The sequence below is a fragment of the Empidonax traillii genome, unplaced genomic scaffold (genome assembly GCF_003031625.1).
Source record: "Empidonax traillii isolate 1590-97213 ecotype Southwest subspecies unplaced genomic scaffold, ASM303162v1 scaffold240:size1935192, whole genome shotgun sequence".
Taxonomy (NCBI): Eukaryota; Metazoa; Chordata; class Aves; order Passeriformes; family Tyrannidae; genus Empidonax; species Empidonax traillii.
The window spans coordinates 1,671,997-1,694,120 of NW_020955433.1; the positions used below are offsets into that span (position 1 = coordinate 1,671,997).

A 22,124-nucleotide genomic window follows, 5' to 3' on the forward strand; every position below is an offset into this window, starting at 1 on the left:
CCTAATTGAAGAAAAACCAATCAAATTACTGCTTTTACAGAGCACTATTATTCCTTTTTGGGTTACCAATACTGTTTTATAAGACAGTATGTCACATCCCGGAGTAGTGGTGACTTCATTGATTTTAGGTAGTTATTTTAATTATGGGCTAATAAAATCTTGTCTGGGAATTCTCGAACATTTTGAGAACTTCAAGTAACTCCTGGTTTCCACCACAAGAGTTCTGCAATTATTTTGCCTATCAGTTCCATCAAATTCCTTCCTTGTGGATAGCTAGAGAATGGCCGTAACTGCTGTGCCTGTCCCTCAACATTCCTCATATGTAATCACACGGTTTTATAGCTACTGATTTTGCTAAGATAAGAAGCAGGCAGTATGTCAGACATAAAGCGTTAATGCAAGGCTGTTTTTGTCTTTTTGTTTTCAAAACATGACTAACTTTTTTAAAAAGTTGCACTAAGGAGCCTTCTTGTTTTAAAACTTCAGTTGTTAAATACATAAAGATCACCAACGTCCCAAAAATCATACAGAGCTCTTCAATTTCCTTTTTCTTCGAGAAACAGTATTCAGATAAAGACTTACATATACAGTGACAATATAACCACTGTCACTACAGGCATCAGGTATCCACCATTAGATAGTTTTTCCACTCCATTCTTGGTGAATCCACTCACATCAGCTGCATTATGCAGTGTTTTCTCATTTTAACCCCAACATTAATTTCTGCTTTACTTTGAAGCTCTCTAATTAGTGTAACAATTTCATTATTTGAGAATAAATTTTTGGGGTGAAAATAAAATCATATAACTATGTAACAAAGAACTCAAATCGAGCAGACTTCTCAAAGCTAAAGGCTGGAAATTCTTTCAATATTTTTAATTAGAAAATACATTATTTATGTGGTTAATGTTTAATTTATATATTTTAAATACACCATTTAAGTCCAGCCTCAAGATTGATCATGCTGAATCCAGCTGAAAATAACATTTCACTAAACTACACTGCTGGAATCAGCAACCTGCAAGTATGAAATATAACTTAAATACCTGCCAGCAACATCCTCAAGGAACAGGAATCACACAAAATCACACAATTTTTTTTTTTAAAGGTCCAACATACTTTAAAAAGCACTTGAGGCATAGTAGTTCTGTACTGCCAAAACGCTTTGGCATGTTCACTCAGAAAAATCACTTATCTCCATGACAAAATTTGAGACATTTCAACGGCAAAAGTACAAAACCACTCACAGAGGAGGTGAGACTAGAGAGAAGTTCTTGAGGTTATGCACCTGAAGTTACTTTAGCATCTAGTTTAATACTTCATTAGAAATAAAATGTTTTGTTACCCATTAAATTTTACAGTTTCTGAGTCTCATAGTACAGTTAAACTCACTCAATAAATTCTACCACTACAGCAATACCACTGCACGGTAACTTTTGTCTTTGTTTTAAATAGCTGGAAGATGCAGCTGACTCCTCTTATATTTAAATTAGATACCCCAAACAATGCCAAGCTGTACCCAAAGCACGAACATAAATTTGGTACCCAGTGGTAGAAGATTTGGTCATTTCACAAACATCTGCATCTGTGACAAAGAGACAGTGTCAAAGAGAAATCTGAGAAGCTTACAAAGAAGACAGCAAGCCTCGGCCTAAAAAATTACGATTGCCCAGAACACAAAAGAAAGCACACATTTCATCAAAAGTACTGGACTAAAGTGGCCTGAAGCCAAAATAACGCCTTATTTAAAAATTATTTTTGTTTTTATGACTCAAAAATTACAGAGACAACTTCACTTGCTCAGCTGCAGTGATCTCAGAACAGTAGTCCACATGCACGTGCTGGAGATTCAAAATGCAGCTAATACATATAAAATATCCTAAAAAACAATGATTGGGAAATTTGAAAAAGGAGGAGAAATGTTACCTATAAAAGGATACAACAGATCTCTTTCACATACCAACTCTGCAGGAGAATGATAACTAATTGGCCAGGTGACTGTCAAAATAAACCACTTAGACTTTCTTAAGCATACATGAGACATTACACATAAGCACAAAACTTAATTTTTCTTATCTAAAAACATTGTAGATAGTATAGTTATTGCCTTTTGGTCCTGAATCCCTCATAAAGGTATTGGGTTTCCCTTAAGTTTGCATATACAAGACTTCAAATACATGAAGCTCCATTGTTATTACGCTTTAAAAGCCAAAACATGGATGTAAATTCTTCATTCCTGTTCTGGAAGTTGTTTTTCTGGATTTTCCTGGGTTTTGTGTATTTTACTTTAATTTATTTTTAATCAGTCTCACGATCATAGGATGCAGACCATGTACTGGTATACTGAACCCATTTGCAAAAAAAGCCCCTATGGAATGTACCTTGCTATGTCTGCTTTCTCATCTTCCCATCCTAAAAAGAAAAATATAACACTATATTATTTTATTATGATTGAATTGGTGGTCTTGTTGCTTTTTTTAATACAAAATCAAAACATTTTCCAGAGCATCCTCACAGTGAGGAAGGAAGAATTCAGAAATGCACTTTGACCTACAGATTGTGGAGGTTTGCAATACTCTTCAATAGCTGCAGGAGTTCAATGGACATCCTGAAAATGAAAAATGCTGTTGGCTAAGATTTATGATCGGGATATAAAACCTGTCAACTACAATCTTTAGTGCCTAAAACTCAGACATTAAGCTGAGGCCATTTAGAACCTTAAAGAAAATGGCTGAGAACTTATATTGAACAATAAATTTTACAGAAAAGTAGTGTAGGAGGAAACAACAAGCAGTTGCTGACCAAGTCACTTATTCGAGGAAAATGCTTCAGTATTTATATTCAATGGTCCCAAAATAATGATACATTCATGATGAGATTAATCACAGAATTCTGTTCCAGATGTTGAGGGTAGGGCAAATAACCATAATCTGGATAGGGCTGAAACTCCTAACCAAGAAGAGAGGTGGAAAGGTGTTACTCCCAGATACCTTCCATGAGGAAACTGCCAACAGTGTTAAGTACTGCCCTGGACTAAGGACCAAAAAGAAGTACCAAAGGGAAACATCCAGCAAAGAAAACTGAAGGATGGAGAAAAATGCTTCCTGCTGCCTGCTTGAAACCATTGCCTTGCCCTGCTTTAAATTCAAGCATCTTTCTTTTGCCAGAGCTTTAACTGCTTACACATAAAGTTCAAAAATGGTAATATCACAGGGTAACATTCAAATCAGGTACTGGTCACCTGCATATTGTTGACACTGTGTCTACAAGATTTGTTTTGAATTTGCTTAGGAGCTGCTTTCAGATGTCAGAAGACAGTTGGTTCTGGTGTGAATCAGGTACTGAGACCAAGTGGTAGAAAAGCAGTTTTCCATCACTAAAGATACTCCTGTAATTTAAGCGTTTTGTATCCTGTATGCTTATCACCTGTCTAGGATGAGAAAGCAGTATTTTCTAGTTAGCAAGCTCAGAGAAGCCCAGGAAACGCAGAACATCTTCAGCACTCCTTTGTAGTATGATGGTTTTCCAAGCATTCTCGTCAGAATTAAGACGGCACAAAAGCAGTTTATAGTAAAATTGATATTAGCCTCCATCTAGCTTCCCATAAATGTATCTAAATTTCTTTGTGTTAGTCAAACCTCTGAACATTTGGTCCACTGATCATGAATGGTACCAATTACAATTTTTTTCTGACATACTATCAAAGACTTGAGAGGTTTTGAATCAAGACTCACTTAAGGTATCCAAAACTTATTTACAAACAACAAGACTGAACCCAGGAATCCCAATATGCTACTGAGAGGTGAATATATCCACATATTCATTTCTTCAACATTACTTTTACGTTTTCTCAATTGAAGAGTACAAGCAAAGGCTTACTTTAATAATAATACAAAAATGAAACAACTAAAACCAACAAGCCACAAACCCCATAACATGAAGTGAAATCAAATTATTTCAAAGGGAGGATTTGTATAATCAAAATTATCCATATAACTTCATCCAAAAGTTTCTGGCAGCATTTCCATGCAGCTATTTTCATAGAAGTTTCCATACACAAAGAAATTACTACCAGAAAAGCAGGTAAAATTCAGTTCTAAGGTTGGATGAAGTTTGGCAGCTACAGAATTTCCATGCATATAACCACCACAAAAGTGCAAGCTCCTTGTAAACACTGTCTCTTTAAAGAATAAACAAAATTATGTGACATCTTTCAACAGCAGCTGGATTTTTGGCCTATCAAGGAATCCTTAACAATATGTTTGTTCAACTCTCAGGCCCTGAAGTGTAAAACATATTAGTTAAAAGACTTATTCAAAGAATAATAATAATTCTTGAAGAGCTTCATGTGCAGGAGTAAACTTGTGACCTATTCCTGCTAGGAGCCTTGCAGAGTGTTAATAATGCTGGGTTTGGGATGACACATGAAATGATTCTACTACTTGCATTTTATCAGTTCATGCTTGGGGGGAGAAAGCTATTTATGGTGCCTATCTGCTGGGTAGGACATTTTTTTTGCATGTACGATTATCTGGAAGTAAAAGATTCATCTCTGTGTACATATGCACACACATATTCCCCTACAGACAGATACATATCCTGTAAGTTAGCACATGTCTTGGTTTAAAGAACAATCAGCTACAGGAGGGATTAGGAAGAGAAAAACAGTAAGAATGAGAGTTGGCACGAAGACAAATCTGTTTGCAAGCACTGGCCTGTACCGCCTACTCTAGTTCAAGTCACAGCACAAGACTCAGTAGTTTGGACTGCAGAACAGGAAAAGACCAGCCTAAACATCACAGATCACATCTCATTATCATAATACTGGTACTGAACTGTGACCCATCAGGTGTAGGGAGGCCTCAAAAACATGAAACTCAAGTTCCTTCTTTTATACTAATGGGAAAGACAATAAGAGGAAAAAGGAGGAAACTTAACAATCCTAGAGAAAGGGGAGGTGAATCTAAGTATGTCTCTCTAGTTACTACATCAAGTCTGAATTCCAGTATAAAAATCAACTTATTTTTAAAGCAATCATGTATTAGGATGAATGGTACGATCTATTACAGCAGTCAGATAAACATAAGAAAATTCATGTGGATTCCACAACATTCACATTAGCTCAAAATTACTGACACCAGCAAAATACACACATCTGTGTACAAACTCGGCACTGATTTCCATTGTTTGTCATTGGAGAATATTCTCCTCTGTTTCTTAGTTTCTTTTTTCAGAAGTGGAAGGTCAGTACATCATTCACTGCACACACATTTGCAGCTCCCCAAAACAAGGGACACTTTTTTTTTTTACAGATACTGCCTCACAAATAGAGGGAGTGGGTGGATGTTTGCAGAATTTCTTAGGGTGCAGTTTCATGGCTGTGTGAGTCAACCCAAATCTGTCAGATCTATCCCTCCATTATTCCTGCATGGGACTATTCAGTGACACTACTGAAAAATCCCCTTTTCTTGCCAGGCTACTTTTCAGATTCATCTGCTTCTTGAACCAGCTCACTACATGGCGGTAAAAATGGATAGGGAAGGGTGACATTACTTCAGCTTAATCTCAGGTGCAGTTTAATGAAACCTAAAGTTGATTTAGTAAGGTCAGACCCAATGAACATAGTGTTCCAAATTAGGCTGTCACTGCAAGTAACAGTTCTGCCACCCCAAGATTGTCATATGGCTTCCGCCAATGCAAAGAGGGGGTAGTAGGTGACTGTGTAAGTCACACTGATCCAAATGAAAATGTGGAAAAAAAATGACTGCTTTTGAACTGGATCACTTCCACGATGCAGTATCCTGCAGGCCACAGACACACCTGGGCTGGCAAGCAGAAAAGGATGGCCCACAAGTAGCAGGAGTCTTTCACTGGCTCAAAATGCTGGCTTTGGTGTTTGTGCTTCCATACACCATGGTTTGATTCAGTGCAATTCTCCAGTTTCGGTTGTAGCAACTCCATCCTTTCCAACTATACTACTTTCCCTCTCCTTCCCTAGTCTCTATGTGCCTCTAGTTTTTACTTTTTCTCCTCTTAGTCTTCACAAACTTCATTTTCTATGACTTAAGAGTGCTGCTGATGCAAATGAGGAAAACATCTCTGAACATTTATTCTCTCTGACCAGCAATGGCAGCTGCAGTGAAGACCAGCAACTGTTTCCTTCAGTAGCAGCAGCAAATTAAGAGTACTCAAACTAGTCAGGTACAACAGTGGCAGGATAACAAGCTTCCAGAACACAATTCTGGCAGACTATAAAGAGAACTACCTTTTTTTTAAATTACTTTTCATTATAAACTAACTTCCTTTTGACTATGTTCAAATATCCATTATGCAGGTCAACTCAGATAACTAAACTGACTTGCAATATTCTGCAGAACTAACCCATCGTTACTTACCCCTCCACATCTTTACCTTCCTAATGAAATTATTTTTCCCCATAGCTTCATTTTTGAGCAAAAAATTACTAAAGATGATGACAAATACTGGGGAATCTCTCATCAAATCCTCTAAAGGCACTAGCAATTAATATTGTCTTCATTTCTAAAATTTTGAAGCTACTTTTAAAATTAGTTTTATGGGGATGCTGAATGATGCCAGGTTTTTAATCAAAGTGCTGAGAGGCATTAATTCAGACAGTTTACAGAAAGAGAAGCACAATAGCCCTCATACAGACTGAAGTCAGAGCGGCTCGGAAGAGTCTCAAGACAGTGTGAATTATTGCAGTCTCGTGGTATGAATTCTCAGGAGGCAGAGCCTGTGAATTATAGTCCCCGAAGGTGTCTCTCAAACCAGCTCCACTGCTAGTGGAGAACTCCATCCTCACAGATGTATGGGTATCAGAAACCAATTTTAGCATCAGACATGGAGTGACACACAGAGCTGCAATTCTATGATGCGTATGCTTTAATCTACATAACATATCCAACTCAGATCAGAATAATCCAAATTGCACAGGAACATAAACTAAGAACAATAGGTAGAAGTGTCAAAATAAAGTTAGATGGTGGCCTTTTTAAACTGTAATCTGACTGAAGGCGATTTAACCTTTAAAGGGAAACACAGGTTATGAATGAAAGACCATTACTTTGGAAAACATTACATGCCGACTCCACTTCCCCAAAGCTGAGGTTTAGAAACACAGACATTAAACTTGATTTTCACTCCCATTTTTTTAACAATTTATTAGGTTTTCTACTGACCTACTTCCAGTTATATCAATGTGTATATATTCTATCAAAGATACAGTTTTTGTGCTTGGTGAACCCTCCCATTTCCTAAAGCAAAATTCTCATAATTTAACGGCAGTCTAGACTATCAGTTCCAAGTGGAACAAAGCTGAAATCTTATTTCCAGACTTCCCACTTTCCCTTAGGTTGCAGAGTTATGCCTACTTTCATAGTCTACATGCATTTTCTAAGGAAAAAAAAGTCACTAACAGCTGCTAGACTTTCCTCTAGTGACTTCACATGAGCAAAAACAGTACTTCTTTTCTTGCCACTGGAATTCTATTGGCAACAGCAGAAGTAGGAGCTTTTGAGAAGAGAAAGATTAGAAGTTTTCCAGGAATAGTGACACGTGCCAACTACATTTAAAAAGGATGATTGAATTAGGAATTTAAACACATATGTATTTTCAGAAGAAAAGCTTTCAAGCTGCCTTGCACTTCTTTGTTTTGCCTTGTAGGTGAATGAATGTATTTCTGCAGCACTTCAGTGGTAAGAACCACCTGTCAAAAAGCAACCATACAAGGTCACCTTTTCCACTTCCCCCCAGAACACTGAATAGTTTCTACCATCAAAAGCAGTAAGCACTGAGCTTACCTGCTTTATTCTTATGACTGCAACAGCTTAAGAATTAAACCTCCCTTCACATACTCCACGATACATTGTGCCATTGTGCAAACAAAGCAGCTTAATTTCTGAATTATTACTCTTCACTGTTTCATGTAAGCAAAGTTTTTAAACAAAAATTATTTCCTTTATGACTGACAGGACTAAGGCCCACAAAAAGGCACTGCAGTCAGAGTTAAGTGACCAAAGATCAGGTTTTACACTTTTAAATCACAAGAAAAGAACAATAATTATATTCCTCCAAATTTACTTTCAAATAATTTCCTAGTAAATTATTAATATATTTTGATTAAATTTCAATAACGAGTTTATTATGAAGAACCATTACTGCATTTTGGATAATTAAGTACATGCATATATTTTCAAACAGTAAAACACAGCTAAAACACATCATATTAAAATAACACGATTTACCGTATTTTGGCTACTCTATCTACAAGAAGATAGAGTAAAATTTTTAATGGGAAATATGCAACAACATTTTTCTTTCATTGAATTGGTACCACAAGTGAAGTCAGTTAGCTTATTTTCTTCAAGGGACAACTTATTATAACAAACTTATTATCACATCCACACTATGACATCATCATAACACTCAAATTGCAAAATTTCTTTATATTAAGCACTTCCTAACTTCAACTCTACTTCCACTGCACACATTTTGCTTCAGCATTTGCACCATTATCATGATTCTAAGTAGCCAAAAAAAACCTGAAAAAGTTGATTATGTAAAAAAGTACCACACAAAACATCAATTAAAGAACTTTTGAGATTTTTAGCTACTTTTGAGTCGTCTGGGTTTTTTGCTTTATTTTACCTGTTTACCTTCTGTACTGCTGCAACATGAAAGCAATTTTATCATGAGCAGCAAAATTACCACTGGCTGATTTCCAGCAGATCTGCTCCCCATCACTCTCCTCCAAGCAGGCTTCCAACTCATTCCCTTCTGCTGCCCTTCTCTCATCCTCCTGCACTACCTGCCCACTTCCCCCAGGCACCGTGCCTGGAGAACTGGGGAGGGGGCAGCACATCCCCTATAACATTTGAAACAGCCATGCAGTAATTTGTTGAATATATTCCAGCTAGCACAGGGGCTGCTGCCTTTTGAAACGCTCAACAGTGCTGGTCCATTTTCCTTTGCGCAAACCGGATTTGGATGTCTCTGTTCTGCTCAGCACCAATCAGACAAATGTTCCTTTACTGAAACCTCTGCCAAACCACCAGAGTTTTGAACTAATGTAACTTCAGGGAAGATGAGTAACAAAGAAATTAAACTTATTTCATTAGAAAAGCAAGCTAAAAACATTTTTCCAGGCAAAGAATTATTACACAGAAAAAGTGAACTGAAAAACATACGTTTTCCTCCAGGTTTTGAGAGACCGATTCCCAGGTACTTAAAACAACAGTAGTAAGATTTTCATTCTAAGCACAACTTGGTCTTTCAATGATCTCTCATGTTAGATGCACTGGCAGAACAGTTTTAAGATCAGTAAGTTATGTAATATTAAAAAAAAATACTGTGAACCCGCAGATGTCAAGCTATTCCCTGATGGTCAGTCAGGTTATTTCCACAGAGAGCCGTAAGACAGACAGAGACTACAACTGCAGAGGAAAGGGAATTCTTTAATGACTGCAAGGAAATGCTAATACTACTAAGCACTAACATAACTTTTTTTTTTTATAGCATCTGCACTTTATAAGTGCTATAGACAGCAAAGAATGGTGTGGGGGCAAAAGTCTAGGCTTCTCCAAAATCCCTTAAAAATGTTCCTTCTCCTTCTCTTTCATCTTCAATATTGGTGCCTGTTCAAAAAATTATTGATAAATGGAAAAGACATGTATCTTCTAATGCTTATCAATGTTACCTGGCAGTACCAAACTTTTTCTCTGTTTAAACTTTTTGGAAAGTTTTGATAAATCTCCTGGAGATACGTCATAATTTCTACCATTAAGTATACAATACTAAAAACATAAGGCTTAAAATTACTGACTTCCAAACTGTATTTCAGCAAAGGTGACAAGCTCTACTCATGGAAGACCATAGATTACAATTAAGATTAGTTAACATAACTGAACAAGTAGAAAAACATAGGAACTCACTTCAGAGTACAACATAAAAAAAGCTGATCAGTCTTCCCAGTAAATCTGAATGACTTTTTCTTCCCACTGTGGCTGCAAAACTGATATTAACACTGCACCTCTGGCATCTCAGCTAAGTAAGCATCTTCTGTCTCTCATAAATAAAACCTAAGTTTAGAATATCCTCATACTATCCAGGTATCAGAAAGTTTTCAATTTTCATTCCTGAGAAGAAACACACTTTGTGCCAATTTTATCTTTGTTTAACTTTAACAGTACTTCATCATGCTTAAGACATCTTTGCAATAGCCAAATTCTGATGTCAGCACAGCAGTGGGAATACAGTTCATTAGTTTACTGCAGCTGCAAAGCCAGCAAACACATATTGCTTTGAGTGACACCAATAATAAGCATGTGTTTTAGATTTCTAGGTAACAGTGGTGATTAGGAAGGTATTGCAGTCCAGAAAAAAATCATATATGAAGAATGTTTAACAGACTGGGGACTAGAAAAAAGCTTGGTTTCTTTAACTACCAAAATAGCTATAATGTATACTGTGAACCAAGGATCTGCTAATTATTTTGCCTGTTGTTTTTCTTTTTCACTGAAGAAGATGCACATAGGAATTAAGCAGACAAAATAGCATGGATTGATTCAAGTAGATGAGGCAGAAAAGTAACCTCAGATACTTTTGATTTCCCTTCCTATCCATCATCTCCTGTCCGCAAGCCCAGGGATAGTTTTTCCTTTCACTTTGTATTGCTGTTGAGAGGTTAACACTTCCTTTATGAATCTTGCAAACTTATGCATACAAACTCCTCATAAGAATGCAGGGATATGCCAAGGATTGTGTATCCAAACTGTATTGAAAATATTTAAATTCACAAAGTCTCCCACATTATACCATAAAAATAAATCCTGACACACCCACCTAAAGTGACTTATATGATTAAATCATGTCACCTACATTAAAGACAACATTAGTAGAGATCTGGTCTGCTGCAGCCTTCCAGTATGCCCCTAAGAAATATTTAGCCTTCAACAGTTTGTTTCAGTTTCATGGGAGGGGGACAAACCCAGAAATTCCTAATTTACTATATGTCATGTGCACGTTTATATACTGTTATCACAACTTTTCATCTCTTTCTTAAGGTAAATAATCCTTTACTTCTCAAGCTTTTAGTCGGTCTTTGTAATCCTAATGCTAATACAGTACTTAGTAAGTGATTACACACACCCCCTCAAAAAAAAAAACCAAACCAAACCAAAACCAAAAAAAACCCAAACAAACAAACAAAAAAAACCCCAAACCAAAAAATAAAACCAAAACACCACAACCTAAAGCTTGATGCCATTACTTGGTTCAGTTCACAGAAAAAAATCTTCTTCTGGAGTTAATCAAGGTTGTTGGTAGAGAAGCATATTGTCCAGAGGTCACCTTTCTTATTTATTGAAGCTGAAATTCTACAACTGAAGGAAAATACTGCACAGAAGGAATATTTATGCCATATTTTCAAACAGTGAAGTCTGAAGACTTGCACGTTAGCTTCCCACCTATTACAAAGTTTCTATACAATGCTTGTTAAACAGCCTACAATACAATTTTCACATAAAACATCTGTCATTTTCTGTGTTTTTAAGGAGAGACGATGAGGCTTGGTTTACTAAAGTGCTAGGAACTCAGAAATGTAACTGAAATAAAAGGAACTTGTGGTCTGAACATGTAAAGTGCAACAGAATGCACAGTCACTTCAGAAGTCACCATTTAGAAATGCCAAATCAGGCATACGAAGCCAGTTTGTCTTTCTGAGCATGGGGTTTTGTTTTTTTTCCCCTTTCAGTAGCCCTTCAGTTCCTGTCTTTTAACTGCGATTAACATCATGCAGTCACCTCACAAAAAAAAAAAAAATTAGCATAAGAATAAGATTAATAATTCTTTGAGGTTTACAATAGAATAAATGAGGGCATAAAGACTTCTGAACTAGTCTGTCTGTTTTGGTAGTCAGACATCAGAAGTTATCATTTCTAACTCAGCAATCTCTTTTTCCCCCCCCTTTCAAATTGTGGCTTCTTTTTCTTTCACAATACATTTATCTTATTGTTGCTGGGAAACCATTAGAATAATATTGTACATGTGAAATTGCCATTAATTACTGATGCACTTGTAAGAAAAGAAAATTATCGGATAAAAAACAAAGGGTGTCATCATCAATCAGTTTGAAATTCAGTAACATCTGGGTGAACTGGGTGAGCTTACATGGTCTATTCCTCTAAGGGCTGACAAAATTGGGACATTTACAAAGCAGTTGGTTAATATTCCATTGGAAAAAAAAATCAGAACACAATTTCTTCTTCTCTGACTAGTGGCCTGTCCTAGTTAATGAAAAATCTGATTGTTACAAGAGTCAAACTAATTAAAAAGATTAAACTATGAGCAAAATCAAATTAGAAATTTGGCTTTAGGCTTCTGTGGCCGGCAATAGCTCAAGAACATTGCAATTGCAGTCTGCACTTAAATACAATTAATGGAAGTTTTAAAATTGTAAGAATAATTAACTGCAGATCATTTCTGTAACCTGGCTATATGACCTCCACAAAATTACTTATAATTCTCAAATAAAAGCATGTAAATACACGCAAGTCAGAGGTCTAAGTCATGAAAATATCCATGTCATCTAAGTCTTGCCACCAAAAAGCACTTATTAACTAACACAATCCAACATACTTAATATGTGTATACCTTTTTCCCTCAAACACACCAAATTCTAATGTGCGACACAAAAGAAAACAGAGTCTCTTCTCCCAGATGATATTCTAATTTGTAATTTTTTTGTCTTGTTCAAAGTAACTACCTTGGTACAGCCAGGTCAGGTCAAAGTTCCATCTAATTATACAATCTTAAGAGAGTGGCCATTAACTTATTCAGAAATATCAGAGTGAGTAAAGAGTAGCTTTTCTTTCCGCTCACAGAACTACAACCTACTCCAAAACATTTAAATAGCAACAATACACCTTTCTCAATTTTAACATGATGTAACAGATACCCAAAAAAACACTTGTGCATGATAAGATAAATTGTTAGCATCAGCTACTTCTAGTGATATGAAGATAAAAATGTAACAGGCCCAACTACAAAGAGGCCAATACCTAATATCCAGAGGAACAAACAGAAAGACAATGGGAAGAAGGAGAGGGAGTGCTTGTTTCACTCTGGCACAAACACATATCAGATAACTAAGAAATTCCATGGGACAAGATAAGGAAGGCTTCAAGGCACACCAGGAGTGGTAACTTCTCCAGATGATCACAAGCTAGGCCTTGGGCTGGGATGGCAGGGGGACTATTGGAGAGAGAATGAAAGGGTGTGGGGAGTGTAGAAATCAAAGGAAACTTTCACAGAAAACGCCTTGCCAGATTGTCACCACGGGAAAAGGAACAAGACTATCAGACTGCATGAAAAACAAAAGGAAAAATCACTCCCTCCAACCCCAAAACCCTCCAAAACAAAAACCTGCCTTTTTGTTTTTACTTTTATATATTTAATGTCTGATTAAATGTCCTTTTTACAGATCTCATGAATTAGTGTAGCTTACACTGATATCTACAGGTAGAAGAAAATCCTGCACTATAAATATTTTCTGTTCTTCTATAGATTTATCATACACTTTACCAAACTGTATAGTCTTTAGTACAAAGCTGTACCCGAACTCATCATCTTACAGTATTTCTTTTATGTTAAAAAGTCTAGCAGGCAAGATAGTTTTGCAGAAACAATGCAGAAGTCCCCATCTCTATCTCAGAAGAAAACATTTGCAAACTTTCACATTCAAACCGACTCTCAAGTTCCTTCAACATTCTAATGTAGGACTGCTACAGATAGAAGTTGCTTTTCGTTATGACAGCCCCATTATTTGTGAGCTCTCGTCAAAAGTCACACAAGAAAATGGTTTAGGTTAAAATGAACACAGTTAGGGCTAACATGGATCTGTTGACCCACCCATTTCGGTGTGCAGCAAAACAAAACACTTGCAGAGAGGCTACAGGGCAAGGGTTGGCACAAGCACCAGAGAGCACCACTTCTTTCAGCGGCAGTTCTGGTTCTGCCTACAAGGGCTGTTTACGTCGGTCTCCAAAAAAGTCAGTCCCTATGACTTTTTAGATTGATGGGGCTGGTAGTAGTGTTAGACAATTAAATACCCTGCAGTAAATCTTATTCATCATTACCACATGGTTTTATATAAATGACATCAAAATATTCTCTTGTGATCGAACAAAGTTGTAACAGTTGTAACTGTTTACTGACAGCAATATACAAGTCTAGAATTTTAACAAGGCAGTAAAATTAAGTCAATTTTGAAAAAATTTCAATAGCCGTAGAGAAGCGTCACAGCAAAGCAGATGCCAAGTTTCTAAAACTTCTTTCAACCTTCAGCTATCTTATGGGAAGAAATATAATATTGCTAGTACAATGGCTCTCAACTTTTATTTAGGTGCTGGCTTGGTTTGGAACTGAAGGAGGGTTACTTGGGTGCCTTAGAATTGTTTGTTATCCCCTTCTATCACTTGGTTAAATAAAAGCTATCACCTCTCTTCACAAGCCTTACCCCAATTGGCAAGAATTGGATTTACAGTCCTGAAACCAATCCCTATGTAAGTTGAAGAGTTGCCCTGTAAAAAGGAAGACTAACCTAAGAAGAAAAAAAATTCATTTTGTAATCAAAAGTACAGTAAATCTCAACACTCTTACAAGCCACCTGCCTGGTTTGGTTAAATGTAATTGGATCTACTAAATGGACATTTGCCCCCAGCCACAGCACACCACAGTTAAAATCATCTCCTCAGCACCTGAAATTATACATCACATGCTGTCCCACTCTAAGGCACTAACCCATCAATGTAATCTGGCACAGCAGAAATTACCTTTGACTCCATTAAACACCCAAACTTGTGTTTCATTTGCCATACATATGCAAGCCTGAGGCTTTTCCTTCCTACGTCACTCAAAAGATGGCATGTTGATTTTAAAATTCTCAATATTTTTATTTTCAGGACAGTAATGATGTTATCATACAGACAGATCAAAACACTTTGAAAATATCTGGCCTACATTTTATTACCCACAAACCCCCAGTAAAAGGAGGGAAAGGATACAAAAACATTCTTTTTAAAAGTCCTTGGCACAAAAGCTGCTGCTCAGGCACTCTGGGACAGGTGCCCAGAACATCTCAAGTTCCAATAATAAGAAAAGCTTTCATTAGGAGAAGAGGTCTGGACACAAAAATACAGATACAGATGTGATATCAGAAAATTTGCTAATAAGGACACAAATTTGTAAGCAATTAAGTTGACCATGATTTCAACATGCTTAAAGAATCAAAATCTGTGGGAACTGACCCAGAGCCTGGTGGCCAAATCACTAAGTTAAACACTAAGTTAAGTTGCCCAGGCACTTAGTGTAAGAAACATCTTCTATAAGAGCATCTTTAGCTCATGTGTGGCCAAGCAGGCAAAAAATCTACAGTTTCAAAAACTGATTCATGCCTGAGTTTGTACATTCTGCTAAAGCTGGCTTTTATTATTAAATCATATTTAAAGGAAAGTTATCTTTTAACTGAACGAATCTCTTTCAAGCATTTCCATCCCAAGCACATCATAATATTCCTGATGCCAAAATTAATTTGCTTTTATAAATCAAGTTGATATAAAGAACAGATTACATAAAGATTATACATGTCTATACAAAGGCATAAAAAAAATACTCCTTTCTAGAATGCACAGTACTTCCAATTTTCTTGATGCTTCAGTGAAGTCAATATCTGACCAAAAAACTTCCTCAAACTCATATTAAACAGTACGAATATGGTGAGAAAAATCTTTCTCTGTCTTTTCAGTGATGGTAAGTGCACTAGCAAAGTATTTGCTCCCATTTAGTCTAAAATCTTTTGGCTACCTGAACAATAGTTCATTAAAAAAAGACAGAAAAAATTCTGCTCTTAGCCTCAAAATTATGTTCAATACATGCACACACACACAAGTGGATTCAGCAAAACACATAAACATGATTTTGAAATTCTATTAGTCCTATTATCTAGGAATGACACAGCTTACTACTGCAAGTCCTCCAACTGGCACAAAATAGAATACCTATTTCAACAAGCACCTCAAAACTGCACTTCTCCCCACTCAGACTTCAATCCAAGGTGCCTGTTTAAACAATCAGAAATCTAGGATCTTCTCCTGTAACTGGCAATATTCCACTGGAATCTTAAAAATACTAGGCAGGACTTGTCCCCATAACTGTAAATGGACAACAAGGCTCATTTTCAATGAAACAACTGACATGTGCCTTGCTGCTTTGAAAGTAAAGCACAAAGCGTACATTTTCCTCAAATTTATAGCTAACACAACATTTTAATGTATTAATTGTCCAGCCAAGACTCTGATCTCTATTTTACAGTTTTTGTGGGGTCGCTGTTGTGACAGGACACAGACCATCAGATGACAGAGTATTTCCAATCTCTAAAAATTACTACTACATATCCAATGCGGGCATAGGACCAAATCTCAGGTTACAGAAACTTTCTGGTCCAAAGACCATGGTGTTAACAAACGAGCTGTGTCAATATTTGATCAATGCTCAACTTTATTCTCTATTTTCAGCATAGAGTTAAAAAATAATACCACTGTATCACAGTAGCATTTCACTTCTTTCCCAGAGGAAAAAGTATTAACAAAATAAAACACAGAGATAAGCCTCACAGTCTCCCAGGATACTGTCAAACAAGCAGAGAGGATGCATCCATTTTACTTAGGAAAATTTAGCAACTTTGCCAAACACCAGTTATACTAAGTAGGAAATGTATGATATGTATAATATTAAACTGCAGGTTTTACGTATGAAATAATTTCAAAATTCCATCTAATAATGCCAGAAATTAACCTTTGTTTTTTGTGAACAGTCCTGTCTTTTCAGTCAAGAATACTCTTAACTAGATATAATATACTTGCTTAAAATGCTGGAATCCACAAAAACTTTCTTGCTTACCAAAAATTTTTGCTAATACATCCTGTAATTATTACCTATGATTCCACTTCAGATCTCTCTCTCTCTCCAAACCTGTGGATGCGTTTCATGTACAAATTAGAAGTTTAATGTATCAACTCTGGCGTTGAGAGAACTTGCAAGAGAACAGTCGTGAATTACAAAAATGAGTCTTCCTCTTTTAAGGAAAAGCAAGAAAGTGGTATTCCTATGAATGTCTGCAGGCAACAAGGACAAGGAAACTCTGGCAGTTCTCCATTCCAATGATAAGATGTTTACCTCAACGAGCAGAAGTTGCAGGGAAGGGGGGATGCTCACCTTTAACCGTTTAACCACCTCATCGTTGGTAATTTTGTCCGTAATCTCCTTCACTCCAGGAGGATAGTAGATGATTTTACCGTCGGCAGCAGGTTTTGGTTGGGTAGCAGGGAAGTCCATCCTGGCGCTGCTGGTTATAAACTTTCCTTCTCCACAGTCCTCTACCGGCCTCTATCGGTCAGAAAACAAAAGTTCATCAGAATGGAAACGACTTTCTAACCCTCTTTTTCCATTCCTCACCCTCAATTCGCTGAAGGCCCCGGTGCTCGCTCCGCCGGCCGCGCCCCCCGGCGCTGACCCCGCCGCATCCCGGCGGGAGCGGGGCCCGGCCCGCGGCCTCTCCCCGTGGCTCCGGCCCCTCCGCTCCCCCCTCAGCGCCTCCTTTCATTGCGGGGCTGCTCCAGCCCAACACTGTTAGTTCGCACCCGATGGTTTTACAATGAAATTTGGGGCCCGATCGAAGGATGCCCCGCGGCCGAGGGCCCCATTCGGCCCGGGGGGTGGGCCGGCCGCGCCGTTCCCGGCCCCGGGGGGGTTCGGAGCTGGCACACCGGCCCCGGAGCCGGGAGACGAGGCCTAAACAGTTAGGCCGCAAAACTATCGGGAGGCAGAGAAGCCAACAGGAGAGGGGGAGGGAGGAAGGGAGGGAGGGAGGCGGCGGCGAGCGCAAACAAAACCCCCCCGCGGCCCCCCCGCCCCGCCGAGCCCCTCGCCCGCCCCCCCGCGCCGCCGGGAGCCCCCCCGGGGAGGGGGCCCGGCCACTCGCCACTTTCCATTTGTTCCCGCAACTTCATGTCCCCTCAGCCCTCGCCCCGCACCACCCCCCACCGCCCCGCCGCCCCGCACCCGGCCGGGCCCACAAAGAGCCCCCCGCGGCCCCGGCCCCGCGCACACACCCCCGCGGCCGCGGGGAGCGCGGAGCGGGCACGGGGGGAAGCGGGACCCGGAGCCGCCTTTACCTCATGCAGCTCCGGAAGGTGCAGCATTGAGCAGCCTCCGTGCCGGGTGGTGCTCGCCGCTCCGCCGCCACCCCGCCGGCCACTGCCCTGGGGGCTCCCGCCGCCTCCTGTTCCGCGGCGCGGCGGCTCCTGCTCGGGAGCGCTGGCTGGGGGAGGGGGAGCGGCTCGGTGGCGGCAGCAGCGGCGGCGGCGGCCGGGAGAGGGGGAGGCTCGGGCGGAGCGTGCGCCGCGGGGACCCAGCGCCGCTCTCCGCCCGCCCTGGGAAGCGCAGCCCGGGAGGAGCCTCCGCGCCGCCCCCGCCCCTTCCCCTTCCCCTGCTCGTCCGGGGCCCGCGGCGCCGCCCCGCCAGGAGCCCCCAGCCCCGGGGCCGGGGCGAGGTCGCCCAGTAAGTCTCGCAGGGCGCCGAGCCCCGCGCAGGGCAGGCGGTCTCGGGCGCGGCCGCCGCAGCGCTGCCTCAGCTTAGCGCCTAAAGCCCCGGAGCGGCCGGGCCGGGCGGGCTCCGCCGGGGCGGCCGCGGGCACGGCCAGCGCCCAGGGCCATGCCCGGCTGCCGGCAGTGCCAGGGATCGAGCCCGCGGGGTCCCGGTTGCAGGGCGGGAGGACGAGAATCGTGTCGGTGCTGCCTCACGGAGCCCGGGCCGCTCATGGCTGCGCGGGCTCGTCTGGCCGGTCCCTCAGGCATCTGGGGCCTGGTCGGCGTGACCGAGGAAAACGTGGGGAAGCGGCGTGTGGGGTGGCAGGCGGGAGGGAACAGCCCTTCCCCAGGCAGATGTGGGGAAAGACCAGCATTCACGCTTTGCTTGTAAATCTTCAGGAGAAACTTGAATTTGCAGACTAAAGGAGCCCTCGCCCGCCAGCTTAGGAAATCCCTCTGTGTAAAATGTCTTTAATATTCATATTTCTAGGGGACGGGGTCCCCAGTAGCGTCTGGGAAGTCGCCAGTAGCAAAGTGGGATATATCTATCTGTTTTGAGTTTGCCTTATGTGCCCTGCGTGTCCGAATTATAGGTAGCTGTTAAGTGATTTTTAGATGCCCCTGCTGCTCAGAGAAGATGTGCGACAGCTGGAACATGACTTTTAGCTGATCACGTCTAATTTCGGGCCTTCAGCTGACTGGTTTTGGTTATTCGAACTAGCTGAAAGTATAATTTTTTCTCAGTGTTGAAAATCTCTAACGATTATTTTTTAGAGCAAATTGAAGGCAGGAGGCCAGGGCCAGTCTGTGGAGGGATGGGTTTCTCCACAGAGGTTGCACGTGTGTGACAGGGGCCTTGCTGGGCACAGCTGAAGGGCTGGGATGGCCTGGCAGTCAGCAGGAAAGATGCAAGAGGGTGAGGGGATGGGAAAAGGGTAAGTAAAATTAGGATGAAGTATGCCAAATTTCAGCTTTACAAGGTGTGGGAGGAAAATGTACAAAGACTGAGGAGCTCTCTGGAACTTCTGGTGCAATAGCATGTGGGTAGCAAATTGCTCTTCTATACCAGTTCTTGTCTCCCTGCAGTGTTGTCCTGGGGGTGTTAAAGCCTTGAATGTCCATACCCTCTATGAAACCAGCTCAGAAGGATTATAGCAAAAATGACTAAGAGTTGCAAGGAACACTGAAGATCTCAGGCACTGATTTTGAAATTAAGAAGGGTGTCATCACAACAGGCATTTAAATCTGGTTGTGAGTCCAGACTTAGATAAAATGATTCTCTCCGGGCTTAAGGATGGATTGATTTGGGCATTCACAATGGACAGGTGACTGTCAGACTGGGATACATGGTTCAGTTTTAACAAGGTTGTACTGATTTTAGTAAATAAATAAAGCCAATACCAAGCATGTAATCCTTTTTTCCTAATCCAAACTAAAAGGGTCAGTTAGATTTCCCTTAAAGCTGAAGTACTTAGACTAGCTATCAACTCTAATTTATTGTCAGTCAAGTAAGATATACTTGATGAGTCAGAACTCATATACTTTGAACAAATTTAGGTTTTCTGTCCTTACATTTGTTACATTAGGTGCTTTGCTTCCCAAATCAAATTACTAATATACACGATTCATTTGGTGTAGATTCCTTATTATTAATACACTACTATTAACACAATAAATCAGAAACAAATCTTAGAAGATTATTCTGTAACTACATAAAGCAAGCATGTATCAAAACCCTGTATGAGCTGTCTTCAGATTAAATAGAAAAAGAGAGAACATAAGTTAGTAAAAATAATGTGAGAAAGAAATTTAAAGTGACCTTTGCTGAGTTTTTTTTCATGACCCAAGCATAAAGCTAGAAAGATATTGGGCAGGCGTCTTTACAGGCAGAATTGAAGTATTATGGATGTTGCATTCCAGAAACTTCATCTAAGTCTCTGAACTTCTTGGGTTTTAATGTTTATTTTCAAGTATTCTTTAATTGTCCTTGAAAAGCAATGTTTTATGCATATAATTAGTGACCTACAATGTAATAACTTTTTGTTGTAATTTGTTTTAACTTGGTTACATGTTTTTCACAAATTGATACCATCTTATAAATGTTTATACCGTGGGCTGTGAAGTGGGAATAAGAATGAAAAAGTGAAGGGCTGTGCTCCCACAAGATGATTTTAGTCAAAGTTACGGACAAACATAGTGCAAAGACTCTAGTATGCACTTCTAAGCACTTTTATTTTCCACTGAAGAATAAGATCAAGTCTTGCATTGTAAGGTATGTATACAATGACACTAACATGTAGTTAGACATGGCAATTCAAAGGTTTGACTTGAAAGTGCCAGACAAAGTTTGCTCATTCAATTAAAATTGTATTTCATCTTGAGCAAGTCGTTTGTGAATCCCTACAACTGAAGTACTCTTGGTTGGGGACCAAGACCTCTCTCTTCTTGCAGACTTCAGATAAACAGTGAATGAAGTTAGTATAACACAGAAGAAGTCTTGACAAGCTTCAGTGGAAAGTTGACTGTCTAGGAGAGGTTCACACAAGACTTCTGCTTTCTCAGGTAATAAAAAGTCAGCAGAATGTTAGCCAGATATATGGCGCTTTGAGGGAGTCTTAGACAAATCAGGATCAGCAGGGGGCTGAGAGGAGTGGGTGCAAATTCTGTAATCATGGGCTGATGAGGCAGAGGTGCCATCTTTTCTCAGAAGAGAAGCAGTGTAGTTCTGCACCATTTGAAATTCTAAAGGGTTGAAACAGAGCGTGTGCTTCTGATATCACAATCAATGAAGGGAAGTATGAATGAACACTTAACTGCCAATTAGCTTGAATATATGCATGGCATTTTCAGAATGTGCGAACATAAAACCTTCCGATAATCTGACCTGTGGTGCTCTTAATCTGAATAGTCCTGAAATCTGCTCGCAGATATGATTACAGCTGCTAGTGTCTGGTTTGTTGCTTTTGCTCGTTTGACCTTCACCCTTCTAATTTCAGCAAGCAGCTGAGATCTGACTTGGACTCTGCTTCTTGTACAGCTGTAGCCAGGTTCACATGATCCCATGAGTTTTAATGGATAGCTTTGTCTAATAATATGACTGAGTCCTTTTAGTCTTTTCCCAGATTTTATTGTTTCCATTGGTATTTTATTAGCTTTATTCACCTTATTGTTATAGGAATGTATTTACTCTGATCTGCTTGTTGTTTGTTTGCTAATTAAGATATTTTAGACTATGACTGCGAGCGTAATTTATAAGCAGACTGAAATAAAGGGTGTTGAACACTTGTGAAGTGCTTTTTTCTCTCTTGACAGGAGAGGTTCAAGGAAAGGACCAAGAAAGGAAAAATGTGTTTTTACTGGTAGGAGAAATAAGGCAGCACAGGGTTTTCAGAACAGCTTTCAGGTGAAACAGAAGAGAGAATGGAGTGATTACTTTAAGCGCAGAAAATCCTTTTATTCATG

The 22,124-nt window shown here is 39.7% G+C and overlaps 1 protein-coding gene across 7 annotated transcripts in view; it reads right to left on the reverse strand.

Moving 5' to 3' along the window:
* The window catches only part of PDS5A (PDS5 cohesin associated factor A), an 81,775-nt gene extending 63,260 nt beyond the window's left edge, over positions 1-18,515 (reverse strand). For 2 of the 7 annotated variants that reach the window (XR_003571726.1, XM_027888529.1), the window contains exons 1-2: positions 17,588-17,722; positions 17,290-17,460 (exon numbers count right to left, since the gene is read on the reverse strand). Coding sequence is in view for 6 of the 7 variants with exons in the window: in XM_027888529.1 (XP_027744330.1) it covers positions 17,290-17,460; positions 17,588-17,677 (261 nt within the window). In the remaining variant the exon portion in view is untranslated. Of the gene's footprint in view, positions 1-17,289; positions 17,461-17,529; positions 17,547-17,587; positions 17,723-18,248 lie in introns of those variants that run through there. The other 5 variants (XM_027888530.1, XM_027888528.1, XM_027888532.1 and 2 more) reach the window with 5 other exon arrangements.
* Between the last annotated feature and the right edge of the window lie 3,609 nt (positions 18,516-22,124).